This window comes from Mobula birostris, chromosome 2 (assembly GCF_030028105.1).
Source record: "Mobula birostris isolate sMobBir1 chromosome 2, sMobBir1.hap1, whole genome shotgun sequence".
Taxonomy (NCBI): Eukaryota; Metazoa; Chordata; class Chondrichthyes; order Myliobatiformes; family Myliobatidae; genus Mobula; species Mobula birostris.
Genome location: NC_092371.1, coordinates 129,809,356 through 129,826,091, shown reverse-complemented (window position 1 = coordinate 129,826,091; position 16,736 = coordinate 129,809,356). Strand labels below are relative to the sequence as shown.

Sequence of the window (16,736 nt, the reverse complement as noted above, 5' to 3'; positions counted from 1 at the left end):
CTGCCTTCCTGTTCTTGCCACCAAAGTGGATGACCTCACATTTATCCACATTAAACTGCATCTGCCCACTCACCCAACCTGTCCAAGTCACCCTGCATTCTCATAACATCCTCCTCACATTTCACACTGCCACTTGAGGCCCCGAGTCCAACCGAATACTACCAAAATCTGCAGTTGACCACAGTACAGCTTGTCTTTTGCTGAGCAAACACTGGCGGGGGCAGCACGGACACCAGCTTGGATGCCGTGCCAAACCGCCCCGGTGGAGTGCGGTGGTTACGACGACACCTCTCTCCTGGTGGCTGCAGACAGGTGACACCGTGGCTTGAGGTCTCGCCCCCACTGTAACTGAGGCCGTGCAGTGTCCCCCTCCCCACCCCCTAGCTAGCTGCCTCTGATCTTCGCCAATAAATCAGTGAATGGAACTTGCAGCATTCCACGTTAACAATGTCCAAAGGGGTTTTGCGATCACAGGAAAAGTGCCCAAGACTGTCGGTCGCTATTAGACCGTGAGCCTCCTTCAACTGAGGCAGCAGCACGTTGCACAGCTCCTTCATTATCTCCGCTAGCCGATGGGATCGACCTGCAGTACTTTTAAGTTATTAATACTCAGCAGGATCTTGCCTTCATTAAAAATATGACAGCAGCACCTTTTGTAAACCCTGTGGAAGCTGCTGCGACTGAACGTGTGGCCATCAAACTGGTGCCCGTTTCAATACCTGTGCTTGCTGGAAATGCAATCCCTGTAGATGAGACGCGGGGGGGGGGGGGGCGCGGTTTGTATCCTCAAACCCTCCACTGGGGTCACAGCTCCAACAACCGAGGCTGGCTCCCTGTTCGGTTCTGGACGTGTGTCGTAGTCCTGCTGAGATGGGGTGCCCTGTCCGTGGCCCCATGGAGATGCTGAGGATCGCATGGCACAGTTTTTCTTATTTCTTAGCGAGGTAGAAGGCCGCTCAGTACATTGTCAATGCTAGACCGCAGAATAATCCCAGTCCCCTTCAAATTTCCTTGCAAGCCATTCTCCTCGCAGTTTCATCAATTCTACCATTCTTGGGGAAGTTTTTCCCATCCAGCAGGGTGGGCATGTGGAGGAGCTGCCAGAGGAAGGGATAGAGGAGGCCACAATTACCTTAAAAGTAATTTAAACAGACTCATAGTGAGGAAAGGTTTAGAGAATATGGGTGAAACACAGGCAAATGGGTCTATCTTAATTCGGCACCTTGATTAGCAAGGTTGTTGGGCCAAAGGGCCTGTTTCCCTATTGTATAAGTCTGACCTACATACTAGGGGCAATTTTATAGCAACCAAAAAACCTGAGCTTTACGCCATTGGGATGTGGGTGGAAGCAGGAGCACCCAGTGAAAACCCACGTGGTCACAGAGGAGAATGTGTAAGCTCCAGAGGGATAGCACCTGAGGTCAGAATCAAACTTTGGTCTCTGGCACCATGAAGCAGCAGTTTTACCAGCCACAGCCCTGAGTTACTGATCTTTCGAGGAAGAGCGGGGGAGCTCCTCCCGCAGTGACCCAGCCACCCCCCCCCCCCCAACTTGACATCCTCCTGCCCATGATCTTGCTGGGCCACCCGTCTGACTTTACAATGGGAGTTTCACCTTGGCTAAGGTGCTGTGGGTTGTCCGAGATTATTAAAGGTGTTCCTCACTTCCGTCAGCCCTCCTCTCTGCTTCTCCACCTTGTGACTGGTCAGGCTTCCTGGCCAGTTGGTTGCCCCTTGGTGCTGGGTGGTACACCCCTAGCTGGTGGGAGGTTGGCGCTGTTGTTCCTTGGTGCTGGAAACCCTGTAACCATTGATTACTAGGATCTCACTCCCTTTTGTGTGCTTGTTTTTCTCCCCTCCCCCCCTTCCGCCTGCCAGTCGCCCATGTTCGATGGAAAAGTCCCACACTGGCATCACTATGCCTGCTTCTGGAAGCGAGCCCGGGTGGTGTCACCTGCTGACGTGGATGGACTGTCAGACCTGCGGTGGGATGACCAGGAAAAGATCAAAAAGGCCATTGAAACGGGGGGCGGAGGAGGAGGTAAGTATGTGTTTGTCTAAGCCCCTCCTGGTACAGATCTCAGCCTTCTCGGATATCTCTGGATACATTGCTGTTTGTTGTCTGTAACAATAATTTGAAGGAGAATGTACACGGGGTGGATATTAAGTTTGCAGGTGACACTAAAAACGGTGTCGTTGACAGTGAAGATGGTTATCAGGATTTACAGAGGGAATTTGCTCAGTGGGCTGAGGAATGACAAAGAGAATTTAATTTGGATGTTCAAAGTGTTGGAGTTTAGGAAGACAAATGAGTGGTGGGTCCCTGGGAAGGGACGTGGGAGTATAAGTGCATAGTTCCCTGAAAGTGGCATCGCAGGAAGAGAAGGTGGTGAAAAAGGCTTTTGGGATGCTGGCCTTCATCAGTCAGAGCTTTGAATATAGAAATTGGGATAATACGTTGTAGCTGTATAAGATGTTGGTGAGGCCACATTTGGAATGGTGTTCAGTTTTGGCCACCCTCCAATAGATGCTGTTAAACTGGAAGGAATGCAGAAGAGGTTTGAGAATGTTGCTGGGACTTGAGGGACTGAGTAATGACAAAATGGCGCTGGTGAACCATGGCTGTGTGTTGCAGGCAGCTTACAAAACTTATAAGAATACTTCTGAGCTACTCTCACTGCAATCCGCAGTCTGTAATTTTCCCTTAAGTAATATACGTTTGTACAGTCTTAAATAACTAGTAATGTCACGATCTTCTAAGGGATTCAGTGGACTAAACTCTCAAGAATGCGGGTATAGCACCTTTAAGCAAATGAAGGTACATTGCCACAACCGAAAGAGAGGGGCAGACTCCATGCCAGGCTAAAACACTGGGGTAATAAACTTTCCTTACCCAACAACTTGCTGGCAAATGTACAGTCACTGAAGAATAAGATTGAGGAACTAAGGGCAGGTTGCTATATTGGAGGGAAATGAGGAATTGCAGTGTTATCTGTTTCATGGAGATAAGGCTCACCAGACGTACTGGATATGTTGATGAGGCTCGAGGGCTTCTCGATACACAGGATAGACCAAACTCTTGATTTAGAGAAGGCAAAAGTGGGGGTCTTTGCTTCGTGGTAAACTCTTAGTGGTGCTCGAGCGCAGTGGTCTTGTCACATTGTTGTTACCCTGACCTGGAGCATCTAATGATTAAGTGCCAACAGTTTTATTTACCAAGAGTTCTCCATGATCCTGACTGCAGTTTGTGTACCACCAAAGGGTGATGTTAAGCAGGCACTCGAAATACTGAATATCGTCATCAGCAAACAAGAAACAGTCTACCTCATTGTCGGGGACTTCAGTCAGGCTTGCTTGAAAATATTTCTGCCTGATTATCAACATATCACTTCCAGCACAAGAGGTCCCAACATACTTGACCACTGCTATACTACAATTGGGAATGCTTACCATTTCATGCCGGGACTGCATTTCAGGAAATCTGATCAATTGGCTGACCTCCTCGTAGCTGCATACTGCCAGAGGCAAGAGTAAGGCGCCAGAGATGGGGGCAGCAAAGAGGTGGTCGCGGGAGCCAGAGACGTGGCTACGGATTGCTTCATCAATGGATTGGGTCACTCATCAGAGGAGCTGAACAAATTCACCAAAACAGCCATAGATGAATGGGTCCCCACAAAATCACTTGAGTCTTTCTCAACCAGAATCGCTGGATGAGCCATGAGATCTGCAATCTGCTGAGGGCCAGATCAGTGGCATTCCAAGTGATACAGGGTTCCAGGTACGAGCTCTGGAAAGCCATCGCATGTGCGAAGTGGCAATTCTGGACCAAACCTGAATCACTGAAGGGTGCTCAACAGCTGCGGCAGGGCTTGAATGCTGTCACCACCTACAGAGTGAAACCCAGCGACATGGGTGATAACAAGGATCTTCTTCACTCCCAGATGAGCTTGTTTCCTTTAATGTTTGCTTTGACCTTCAAAACATGGAGGCACCTTCATGAACTCTCACAGCACCCAGTGATCCTGTGATCTCAGTCTCTGGGGCTAACGTGAGGGCATCCTTCAGGAGGGTGAACCCACAGAAAGCATCCGGCCTGGCTGGGGTACCTGGCCAAGTACAAAAGATCAACGTGTCCTGATCAACTGGCTGGAGTGTTCACCGATATCTTTAAACTCTTGGCTTGGCAGTCTGAGTTACCCACCTGTTTCAGGGATGGTTCATTTGTATCAGTGACTAAGAGGAGCGTGGTAACCTGTCTCAATGATAGCACCTGCATCCATTGTGACAAAGTGCTTTGAGAGGTTAGTGGTGAATTATATCAACTCCTGCCTGATAAGCAACTTGGATTTGCTGTAGTTTGCCTACTGTTACAACAGGTTAATAGCAGATGTCGTTTCATTGTGTCTTCACTCAACCCTGGAACATCTGGGTGGTGAAGATGCATACAACGTTGTACTCTTTGACTGCAGCTCGGCATTCAACACTATCATCCCCTCAAAATTAATCAGTAAGCTTCAAGGCCTAGGCCTCGATACCTCCTTGTGCAACTGGATCCTCGATGCGTGGTCTGCAAGTGAGGACAATCTCCAGCAGCACAGGTGTACCACAGGGCGGTGTGATTAGCCCCCTGCTCTCCTCGCTTTATACTTATGACTGTGAGGCTAAGGGCAGCTCGAATGCCATATTTAATTTTGCTGATGACACCACTGTTGTTGGCTGTATGAAAGTTGGCGATGAATCAGCATTTGGTGGGAGATTGAAAATCTGGCTGAGTGGTTCCACAGCAACAACTTCTCACTCAATGTCAGAAAACCAGTGAGTTTATTATTGACCAGGAGGAGGTAACCAGAGGACCATAAGCCAGTCCTCATCAGGGGATCAGATGGAGGGTCAACAACTTCAAATTCCTCTGTCATTTCAGAGGAGCTGTTCTGGTCCAGCATGTAAGTGCCATTATGAAGAATGCACGGCAGGACCTCTACTTTCTTAGAAGTTTGTGAAGATTTGGCATGTCATCTAAAATTTCGACAAAGCTCCATGGATGTGTGGTTGCATCACAGCCTGGTATAGAAACACCACCAATGTCCTTGAAGGGAAAAGCCTACAAAAAGTAGTGGATACAGCTCAGTCCATCGTGGTTAAAGCCTTTCCCACCCCCGAGCACATCTATATGGAGTGCTGTCACAGGAAAGCAGCATCTATCATCAAGGACCCCTACCATCCAGGAGATGCTGTCTCGCTGCTGCCAGCAGGGAGAAGGTACAGGAGCCTCAGGACTCTCACCACCAGGTTCTGGAACAGTTACTACCCCTCAACCGCCAGGCTTTTGAACCAGAGTGGATAACTTCACTCCACATCACTGAACTCTTCCAGCAACCTACGGACTCACTTTCAAAGACTCTTCATCTCTTGTTCCTGATATTGATTGCTTATTTCTTTATTATTTTTCTTTTTGTATTTGCACAGTTTGCTGTCTTTTGCATATTGGTAGTTTTTCCTCCTATAGGATGTGGTCTCTCATTGATTCTGTTTCATGTATTTACTGTGACTGCCCGGAAGAAAGTGAAGCTCAGGCTTGCATATGGTGACATATATGTACTTTGATAATACATTTGCTTTGAGTTACAGGAAGAGGTTTGGCAGGTTGGGACATTTTTTCATTGAGCTTGGGAGAATGAGGGGTGTATAAAAATCAGTGGGGGTGTAGATAGGGCTGAGAAATTGAGATCTAGAGAGCATGAGCTTTAAGTGGGAGGAGAAAGATTTAGCAGGAACTTGAGGGACAACTATTTTTACACAGAAGGTGATCCATGGAACAAGCTGCCAGAGTAAGTGGTTGAGGCAGATATGATTTATAATTTTTTAAAAGGCAATATGACAGACCTACTTTACGTGGGAATGTGGATTGGCGTGGACCAGTTGAGCTGAAGGACCTGTTTCAATGCTGTGAGGCTCTTAACTTTATTAGGCAGACACACGGAAGGTATAAATTTGATGTTTGCAGCAGCGGTACATTACATTACAAGAGGGAGGAAGTTAACAATTTATACATAACTATGTGCAAAAATAAGCATTAAGGACACCAGTACAAGATTGAGAAAGAGGAAAATATAGTTTGCTGTTTTTCAGATGGGTTTAAGAATCTTGCATCAGGAAGGAAACTTGTTGAATCTTCTGGTGTGGGTCTTCAGGCTTCTGTACCTCTTGCCTAATGGCAGCATCATTGAGGAGTGGACATGGCCGTGATGATGAGGTTCCTGGTGGTGATCAGCACCTTCCTGAGACATCAACTCCTGTCGATGTGGTTGATGGTAAGAGAGCTGAGCCTGTGATGGAATAGGCAGAGCCCACCACTTTGCGTAGCTCCTGTTTCTTTGTGCATTGGAGTTCCCATACAAAGCTGCGATGCAACCACTCAGACTGTTTTCCACTGTACATCTGTAGAAGTTTGTCAGCATCCTCAATGGAACGCCTTAACACATCTAAGGAACTATAGGTGCTGAGAATCTTCTTCATGGCTCCGTCTCTGCTGGACCCACAATCAATCCTCCAAGATATTGACAGCCAGGAACTTGAAGCTGCTCACCCTCTTCCCCACCAACCCTTTATTGAGGACTGGTGTGTGTTCTGTAAAACCATAAGGTATAGGAGTAGAAATAGGCCATTTGCCCCATGGAGTCTGCTGTGCCATTTCATCATGGCTGATCAAATTTTCCTCTCAGTCCCCAATCTCCTGCCTTCTCCCCGTATCCCTTCATGCCTTGACCGATCGAGAATCTATCAACCTCTGCTTTAAATGTACATAAAGACTTGGCCTCCACAGCTGCCTGTGGCAAAGAATTCCACAGATTCACCATTCTCTGGCTAAAGAAATTCCTCCTCATCTCCGTTCTAAAAGGACGCCCCTCTATTCTGAGATTGTGTCCTCTGGTCTTAGACTCTTCCATGATAGGAAACATCATCTCTGCATCCGATCTATCAAGGCCTTTCACCATTCAATAGGTTTCATTGAGGTCACCCCTCATTCTTCTGAGTTCCAGTGAATACAGGTCCAGAGCCATCAAATGTTCTTCACATGTCAGGCCATTCATTCCTGGAATTATTTTTGTGAACCTCCTTTGAATCCTCTCCAGTTTCAGTACATTGTTTCTAAGATAAAGGGCCCAGAACTGCTCATATTACTCCAAATGAGGCCTTACCAGTGCTTTGTAAAGTCTCAACATCACATCCTTGCTGTTCTCCTGACATCCCTTCGTAAAGTCCACAATCATTTCTTAACTTTTGCCGCCGTTGATTGTGCGTTGTTGTTATGACACTACTCAACCAGCTGACCTATCTCCTGCAGGGTTCCTCATCACCATCAGTGTTTCTGTTTGTGCCTTACCCTTCAGTGTCTGAGTATATCTATCCCTCAATTCAGTAGTAGAATCAAAATCATAACATCATTAGTGTACAGCACAGGAACAGGCCCTTTAGTCCATGATGTACTGAACTAATTAAACTGGTGACTCCTAATGAAACTAATCCCTTTTGCCTCTATCCCTCCATCCCCTGCACTTTCATGTGCCTGTCTGAGAGCCTTTTGTTTTCTCTGTGCATTATTAGAATCATCCATTTACTCAGAGTCTTACAACACAGAAACAGCCCAATTCATCCTTGCTGATCAAGATTTCCATTTGCCTGTTTGACCCATATCTTTACAAACCCGCACTATTTTGCTATAAATGATCTTCTTATGAAGTTGGCTCTTTGTCAGCACAAACAAAGTGCAGTGCTTCTTTGTCACACTCTTAATTGCCCTATTAACAAGCCATCTTCACAACAACCCCATCAGAATCAGCTTTAATATCACTGGCATATATCGTGAAATTTGTTGTTTTTCCAGCAGCAGTACGTTGCAATACTTAGAAATAAATATAAATTACAATAAGGAATATATGTTTTAAAATTAAATAAAAGTAGTGCAAAAAGACTGAAAAAAGAAAACCAATTGTGAGGTTCATTGTCCATTCAGAAACCTGATGGCAGAGGGGAAGAAATGTTGAGTGTGTCTTAAGGCTCCTGCACTTCCTCTTTGATGGTAGTAATGAGAAGAGGACACATCTTGGGTGATGGAGGTCGTTAACGATGGATGCTGCCTTTTTGAGGCATTGCCTTTGACAGTGTCCTTGATGCTGGGGAGGCTAGAGCCCGTGTTGAAGCTGGCAGAAAGTTATAAACTTAGCAGCTTTTTCCAATCCTGTGCAGTGGCCCCGCCATACCAGATGGTGATGCAACTTGTTAGACTGCTCTCCACAGTACATCTGTAGAAATTTCTACAGTATCTGTCGTGACATATCAAATCTTCTCAAGCTCCTAATGAAATGTAGCTGCTGTTGTACTTTCTTTGTAATTGCATCAATATGTTGGGCCTAGGAGAGATCTTCGGAGATACTGACACCCAGGAACTTGACACTGCTCACCCTTTCCAGTGCTGATCCCTCGATGAGGACTGGTGTGTGTTCCCTTGAAGTCCATGGTCAATTCATTGGCCGTACTGATAGTGAGTACAAGGTTGTCACTGTGACACCACTCAACCAGCTGATCTATCTTGCTCCAGTCTGCCTCCTTATCACCATGTGAAATTCTGCCAACAGTAGTTGTGTCATTGGCAAATGTATAGACGGCGTTTGAGCTGTGTCTAGCCACACAGTCGTGGGTGTAGGGAGAGTAGAGCAGTGGGCTAACCGAGCATCCTCAAAGTGCGCCAGTGGTGGCGTTCCCTTTGTTCAATCCAATGCTACACCACCACCTGTACAACTTAAAACCTTGCTTCTTTTTCCTTTCTTTCCTGGTTCTGATAATCTTAGACCTGAAGCGTTTCTCTTTTGTTTCAGCCCTGTTTTGTTGTGTTGGACAGATTTCCTTTGCCACACAGCTGGTGGTTATTCAGCCTGTTGTGACTATGCCAGCTCACATCACAATCTCGTCCCACTGCTTGCCTCCCTGTGTCGTCCTTTCTCCCACACGCTCGCAGTTGAAAGTAGGAGGTGTGATTTGTGACTTTGTAAATGACTGGTAACTGTGTGGTGTTGTAGGAAGTGAGGAAGGTTGTCTGAGGTTACACCATAAGACAAAGGAGCAGAGTTAGGTATTTTGGCCCATCGAGTCTGCTCTGCCATTCCATCATGGCTGATTTATTATCTTCTCAACCCCATTCTTCTTCTCCCCGTATCTTTTGATGCCCTGATTAATTAAGAACCTATAAACCTCCACCTTAAATATACCCAATGACTTGGCCTGCACAGTTGTCTGTGGCAATGATTTCCACAGATTTACTGTCCGCTGGCTAAAGAATATTTTTCCTCATTTCTGTTCTAAATGGACATCCCTCAATTCTGAGTTGAGGCTGTGCCCTCTGATCCTAGACTTCCCCACGATAGGAAACATCCTCTCCACATCCACTTTGTCTGGGTCTTTCAATATTCGATAGGTTTCAATGAGATCCCCACCCCCCACCCCCATTCTTCTAAACTCCAGTACATACCCAGAGCCATCAACGCTCCTCGTATGTCAACCCTTTCATTCCCGGATTGATTCTTGTGAACCCCCTCTGGACCGTCTCCAATGCCAGCGCATCTTTTCTTCAATAAAGGACCAAACTGCTCACAGTTTTCCGAGTGTGGTCTGACTAGTGCCTTATAAAGCCTCCATGTTACATCCTTGTTTTTATATTCTAGTCCCCTCGAAATGGATGCTAACATTGCATTTGCCTTTCTTGCCAGTGACTCAGTCTGCAATTTAACCTTTAGGGAATCCTGCACAAGAACTCCAGATCCCTTGGCACCTCTGATTTTTGAATTTTATCCCTGCTTAGAAAATAGCCTGTGTCTTTATTCCTTCTACCAAAGTGCTTGACTAGGCATTTCCCTACACTGTGTTCCGCCTGAGATTTTTTTGCCCCTTTCTGGCTATTGATCAGCTCAAGTTGGGTGGAATAATGGCAGATGGAATTGAATCCTGGCAAGTGTGAGGTGTTGCATTTCAGTTAAGAGCTGGATTTGCATTTATCATTGTAAGTGGGGATCCCTGGGGAGTGCTGAGCAATGTGACCATTGTTGTTATGTAATTTGTTTATTGTGCCATTTAAGTTGTGTATGATTGGTATTAATTCAGTTTTATGTAAAGTTGTCTTTGTTCTTGTCTTGCAACGTACTGTGCTGCTGCTGAGTCAAGTTGTTTCATGGCATTCCTGTGTATGTTTGCCCATGACAATAAACTTGAACCTTGCAATAGAATGCTGTAGATCCCAGGAAGTGGCCGTGCAGTGGGTAAAGCAAGCGTATTGGATGTTTGCCTTCAACAGCCGGGGAATGGAATATGGAAGGCGGGATGTCATGTTGCAACATAATTCAATGTTGGATAGGCCACCGTTGGAATCACCACACAATAAGAAGGATGTTATTGCACTGGAGAGGGTGAAGAGGAGATTCACCAGGTTGTTGTCTGGATTGTAGTTTAGGAATGAGAAACAGGAGAGGCTGGGTTTGTTTGGAATTGGGCCTGAGGGCTCGCCTGATGGAGCTGTACAGAATTATAAATAGCGTACGTATGGTATTTTTCCTCATTGGGTGTGTCATAGGAAGAGGGCGTAAGTTTTAAGGTGTGGGGAGGGTGCGGTCTATTCGCACAGGGTAGTTGGTGCTGAGGTAAAGCAGTACTGATCATATTGAAGATGTGAAGCTGTAATGATTGATTCTGGAGCAAAGAGACCTGCAGGAGGGAATCGCTGGGTCAGGCAGCAACTAAATGGGAAGGAATAGTCGTATTGAATGTGGGAGTAGGTATGGGTTGCAGCCCGAAATGGTGACTGTTTATTCCCCTCCATAGATGCTGCCTGACGTTCTGCAGAATCTTCCGGTGTTCGTGGCCAGCTCCTTTCTTTTCCCCTTGCATACTTGAGTCTTGACTCCCTGTCTTGTGGGCAGGAGCAGAGTCACAGACAAAATCTCTGCAGATTTGGAAATCCGAACAGCACACACAAAATGCTGGAGGAACTCAGCAGGCCAGGCAGCATCTATGGAAAAGAGTACAGTCGACGGTTCAGGCTGAAACCTTTTGGCAGGACTGAATTAGGCCATTTTGGCCTATCAAGTTTGCTGTGCCATTTAATTATGTCTGACTTTTTTTCTTTCATTCCCCATTCTTTCAACTTCTCTCTTTAAACCTTAACTCTCCCGTACCAGTCAAGAACCAGTTAATCTTTGACGTGTGATTCCAGTCATGGTCATGCAGCACAGAAACAGACCAAGTTTCCTGTCTAAGCTGGTCCAAGTACAATGAACTTGCCTCAACCACTTCCTGTGGCAGCTCATTCCACACACGTACATCTTTAAGATAAAGGCTGTCTTTCAGATTTCTCCCTCACCTTAAACCTGTGCCCTCTAGTTCTTGATTCCCGTAAATCTCCTCTGCACGCTTTCCAGCTTAATGGTATCTTTGCTATGGCAGGGTGACTCAAGCTGAACACAATTGACCGTACCAATGTACCAATTGTGTTATTGTTGTAGCAACATGCTGTGTAAAATATGAAGCCTCCTCTTCCTTCCTCCCCGAGTTTTAGTTGGTGCCTTTATTTCTAGATCTGCTCTGTCGAGGCTGCTTCCTTGCACCTGCATCATCAGACCGCCCGCCCCCCCACCACCCGTTCAATTCCGCTCTCTGCTCTTTCGAACAGACAGCTTTTTCTCCCTTCCCCCACCCCCCTTGCATTTCGCCACTAAACACGGGGTGCCTTCTCGAACACTCTTTTCTTCGCATAAATGCAGGAAAGGGCGGTGAGCAAGGAGAGGGCAAAGGGGAGAAGACACTCAGTGACTTTGCAGTGGAGTACGCCAAATCGAACCGGAGCACTTGTAAAGGCTGTGGCAAGAAAATCGAGAAGGTGAGTGGAGAACTGGACCTTGCGTTGGGGGGAGAGGGAGGGGTCTGGTCTGAGAGGATGAGGGGGATCAGAGGATAATTGAGGGACTTAGTCTACGGGTGGTGGGCAAGCGACATGACCTGCTGGAAGAGATCGAGTCTGATTATGGGACTGTTGGTGAAGGGGAGGATCCAGCTTTGGGGCTGAGGGAAGGGCTTTATCTGGTTGTTGGTGTGTTCGGTTCTGGTCTCCCTGCTTTAGGAAAGAGTGCAGGGGTGATTAACAGGATGTTGCTGGGATTACTGAGATATAGAGAGAGATTGGATAGACCTGAACTTCATTCCTGGGAGTGTAGGAGACAAGGATGACCTTATAGACATGTATAAAATCAGGAGGGGCACATATGGTGAATGCACACAGGGTACGGAAGCTAAACACCTAGAGGGAATAAGTTTAAGGTGTGAGAGGTAACATTTAAATGAGACCTGAGGGGCAACTTCTTCACAGAGAGGCTGGTCAGTATATGTAAAGAACTGCCAGAGGAAGTGGTCATGAAAGATTAATTAACTGTTTAAAAGACACTTGGACAGGTCCGTGGATAGGGAAGCTTAGTGGGAAATGGGGCAGATGAACCAGCTTGGTGAACCCTCAGTTGGCCTGGACAAGCTGGGACAGGTCAACCAGCTTGGTGAACACCTCAGCTGGTGTGGACAAGCTGGGCTAAGAAAGTGTTTTTATGCTGTATGGTTCTGAAATGGTGGGAAGGGGTGTTGGGGTTGGCACTATTCAGGTGTCCCACCTGGGGATTGTTGCTATGTGAAAGGGGAATCCTGGACAGTCAGATAGGAACATTACAACTAGGAGTAGGCCAATGAGTCTTTCAGGGCTGTTCTACCATTCCATTGAATGTTATTGATGCACTCATGGCCCCAATGCCACCTTCCCACTCCCAATTATAACGCTTCCCTTTTCTGATCTGACAGCCTCCACTTGTACTTGCTGATTCTGTCTCCACAGCTCTCAGACGTAGAGAATTCCAATTCATCTGTCTGAAATGGGTGACGCTTTGTTCTGGAATTGCTCCTTGGTTCTTGATAACCCCTCCCAATGGGTAAACATCCTCTTAGTATATCCCCTGTCGATCTTCCATGAAACATTATTAATTCAGTATCATCACCTGTATTCTTCTTAACTCCAATGAGTACGGGTCCATCCTGCTCAAGTACTTAATCTCAGGAACCAACTGGTTCCTGTGAAGCTTCTTTGGACTTCTTCCAATCCAAGGATCTCCCTCTGTGAGGAAACCAAAACCGTCCCTGGGTGTGGATTCACCACCAGCCTTCTATTGTTCCATTAAAGCATCCCTTCTCTTCTCTTGAATGCCACTGCTTACAATAAAGGTCAGTTTCTGTTGGCCATGCAGTTTGTTGAGAATTAGAATATGTAATAGCACAGCACAGGAACAGGTCCTTCGAACGACCATGTCTGTGCTGAACAAGATGGAAATTCGTCCTTTGGCCCAACTCATCCACACCGACCAAGGTGTCTCCAAGTTCCATTTGCCAACGCTTTGCCCATCTAAACCTTTCCTATCCATGCACCTGTCTGAAGGTGATAGAACATGACTGCATGGATTCAGGCACTTTGGCCCATCCAGTTTGTGCCAAGCGACTATTCTCCGTAGTCCCATTGAGTCATATAACAAGATCTTTTAAATGTTGGAATTGTACACTTCCTCTGGCAACCTGTTTCCATTTACTAACCACCTCACACCACCCTACCATCTTTGGGGGAAAGCTGGCCTCTTGGGTCCCCTTTAAATCTTTCTCCTTCACCTTAAACCTATTCTCTCTAGTTTTAGACTCCCCGACCCGACCCTGGGAAAAAGAATGTGGCCGCCATTATTTTCTGAACATCTGTGCAGTCACATTTCAGTCTCCTAGGCTCTGGGAAAACCAGTCCCAGCCTACCCAGTCTCTCCCTTTAGCTCAGGCTTTCCAGTCCCAATAACATCCTCATCATTCTTTTCTGCGCCCTTCCTGGCTTAACATCCAGAAATTCACACAACATTTCAACGGTGACCATCCATCTTGAATATGCCTCTCAGGATGTCATGGGACGTGGCCTCTGCTGGTCGGAGTTGACCATGGATGCTGTGTCCTAACTATCTACGGTCAGTCAGTACACAAGCTGGCAGTACAATATGGAGAACAAGCTGTTGCCCATGCAGCAGGTTTCCCCTCTCCACGCGGCTGATAAATCCAAAGCAACGGCAGAAATTGATACCGTTTTGCACCAGCAGCATCGCAGGAGTTGCCAGCAAGCGTTGAACTCAATGTAGGACTGCCTTAGGGAATCCCGCTCCAGATTTTTCCTTGAGTTTACTCCCGAAGCCTTCTCCTGAGTAGGTATAGCCGCAAGGCAGGGGACGTTTGAGATCAGAGTTTGCTTTCTCCTGGATGAGCTGCCATTTGCCCAAAGTGATGGGTTTTAAGGTGCCAGTAACCCATCTTTACCCCTTCCCCTGTCAGTAGAAACGGTTCTGCCGGGTTTAGTAGCTAATCCACGTGTAGGTCAGGAGCTATTTGAGATGCATGCAACTAGGGGTATTTAACAGGCAGTGGGAGCTTGTCCCCACTTCTCCACCCCTCCCCCCAGCTATACAACCTTAAGGCTCTGTTGATGTTACGATGTTATATGCTTCTATAATGTCACCCCTCAGCTTCCTTCAGTCTAGAGAAAACAGTCCTCAAACAAACTTCATAGCCATAAGTGGAATTTCTCAGTGGCCAACCACTTTTGATTCCTAATCCCATTCCCGTCTGCTACGTTGGTCCATGGCCTCCTCTTGTGCTGTGATGAGGCCACACTCAGGTTGGAGGAGCAGCACCTCCTATTCCAGCTGGGGAGCCTCTTCTTGAGGTAGAACCTCCTGTAGATGTCACCACTGATGGGGAGGGAGGGATATTCCCATGATGTACTGGATTGAGGCCACAACTCTCTGCTGAGTGGGGTCATCTCACGTTTTCCCTCGTTATAATCCATTTGTCAATCTCTTGCCTGTTCGTTAACCTACCCAGGTCCTCTGCAGCTGATTTGTGCCCCTGTCTCAACTTGCCAATCCACTTAGTATTATCAGGGATTATAGAAGGTAATGGCCCAGGACTTGTTACTGAGCAACACGTCCTGAGGAATCAGGTGTGGAGAGAACCTGGCAGCTTGTGGGTTAAGGGCCTCTTTGGTGATATGGTGATTGTGGAATTGGGGCCTGATGACAGCTTTGAGAATTAGCCCAAGGTTGGAAGGCAAAGCATGTGGGTTTGGGTCCAGACAGCAGCTCAGTGAGGTTTGGGCTTCCTGCTGGAAGGGTCCTTTCTTCCAAACCATACTATGGGGGTAGTTCTCTTACTTTAAGGATGTGAAAACCTCGTGAGCGGGAAGAGGTCAGCCTTGCTCTGTGTCTTGCACCTCCGGCCAAGGCCTGGTTATCCCTGGCCCCTGTAATGTGTCAAGAGGAATGTCTGACCCTTGCTCCCAAGAGACTCTACCGCAGTACTCTCTGCAGCAGCACTGGACCACTGGTCTCCCAGGCTGTGCCTCAGCCTGACCAAGGATTGGAGGGGGGCAGGCATGGCCTTGGATCCATTCCTGACGTCTGAGCATTGCAGGCGAGGCCAGAATTTATCACCCTGGAGAAAGTGGGGTGAACCCCCTTGAACTGGAGAAGGTGGGGGTGCTCCCACAGTGCTGTTGAAAAGGGAGTTCTAGAGTTTAGACCCAGTGATGGCAATATATTTCCAAGTCAGGGTGGTTTAGGACTAGGAGGGGAACCTGGAGGTGGTGGTGTTCCCCTGAGCCTGCTGCCTCTTTCGTGTGGGGGGGGATGTGGACAGAGGTCAGGTTAGTGGTGGTTTGGGAAGTGCTGTCAGACTCTCCTCTGTGAGTGACTGTGGATGGTGCACACTGGGGTAAGGTTAGAGTGAGCCCTTTGTCACTGGCGTTTCCCATCCCTTCATCCCACAGGACACTGTGCGCGTCTCCAAGAAGATGATTGACCCTGAAAAACCTCAGCTGGGCATGATCGACCGCTGGTACCATCCCGACTGTTTCGTGGTGAGCAGGGCTGAGCTGGGCTTTTTGCCCAGGTATAGTGCTGCCCAGCTGAAAGGCTTCAGCACCCTGACAGGTGACGACAAGGCTGAGCTGAAGAAGAAGCTTCCGGCAACCAAGACAGAAGGGTATTTACTAGTTCCTCAGCCCTCCTAACTTGGTGACAATATACTTTGTCTAGGCATTTAATCACTTCAACCCCTGGATCAGATCCCAATTGTAATCACTCAAGTATACATTATTCTGCATGTTCATTCGTTAGGTACCGTGTCATATGACATGGACAATTATGGTCTTTCCATGACCGTGATTATTCTTGCCAAATATTTTACAGAAGTGGTTTGCCATTGCCGCCTTCTGGGCAGTGTTTTTGCAAGCTGGGTGACCCGGCCATTATCAGTGCTCTTCAGTGATCGCCTGCCTGGTGTAAGTGGTCGTATAACTAGGACTTGTGACATGCACCGGCTGCTCGTACGACCATCCACTCCCTGCTCCCACGGCTTCCCGTGACTATGATTGAGGAGGGTGGGGTTGCTAATCATGGGCTTCACCTTACCCAGGGGTGACCTGCAGGCTGGCAGAGGAACGGAGCACCTTACACCTCCTTTGGTAGAGACGTACCTCCACCCCGCCACCCCATTCGACATGTAAACCTTCTAAATAGGTAACGGGTTTGGTTGATGAGCTGTCAATCAAGCAGTTACCTTGTCCTGGATGATGTTGG

The 16,736-nt window shown here is 47.3% G+C and overlaps 1 protein-coding gene across 1 annotated transcript in view; it reads left to right on the top strand.

Moving 5' to 3' along the window:
- parp1 (poly (ADP-ribose) polymerase 1) overlaps nt 1-16,736 on the top strand; it is a 57,150-nt gene that overhangs the window by 4,419 nt on the left and 35,995 nt on the right. Inside the window, exons 2-4 of the mRNA XM_072248088.1 lie at nt 1,879-2,041; nt 11,808-11,923; nt 15,926-16,140. Of these exons, the coding sequence (XP_072104189.1) occupies nt 1,879-2,041; nt 11,808-11,923; nt 15,926-16,140 (494 nt within the window). The remainder of the gene's footprint in view (nt 1-1,878; nt 2,042-11,807; nt 11,924-15,925; nt 16,141-16,736) is intronic.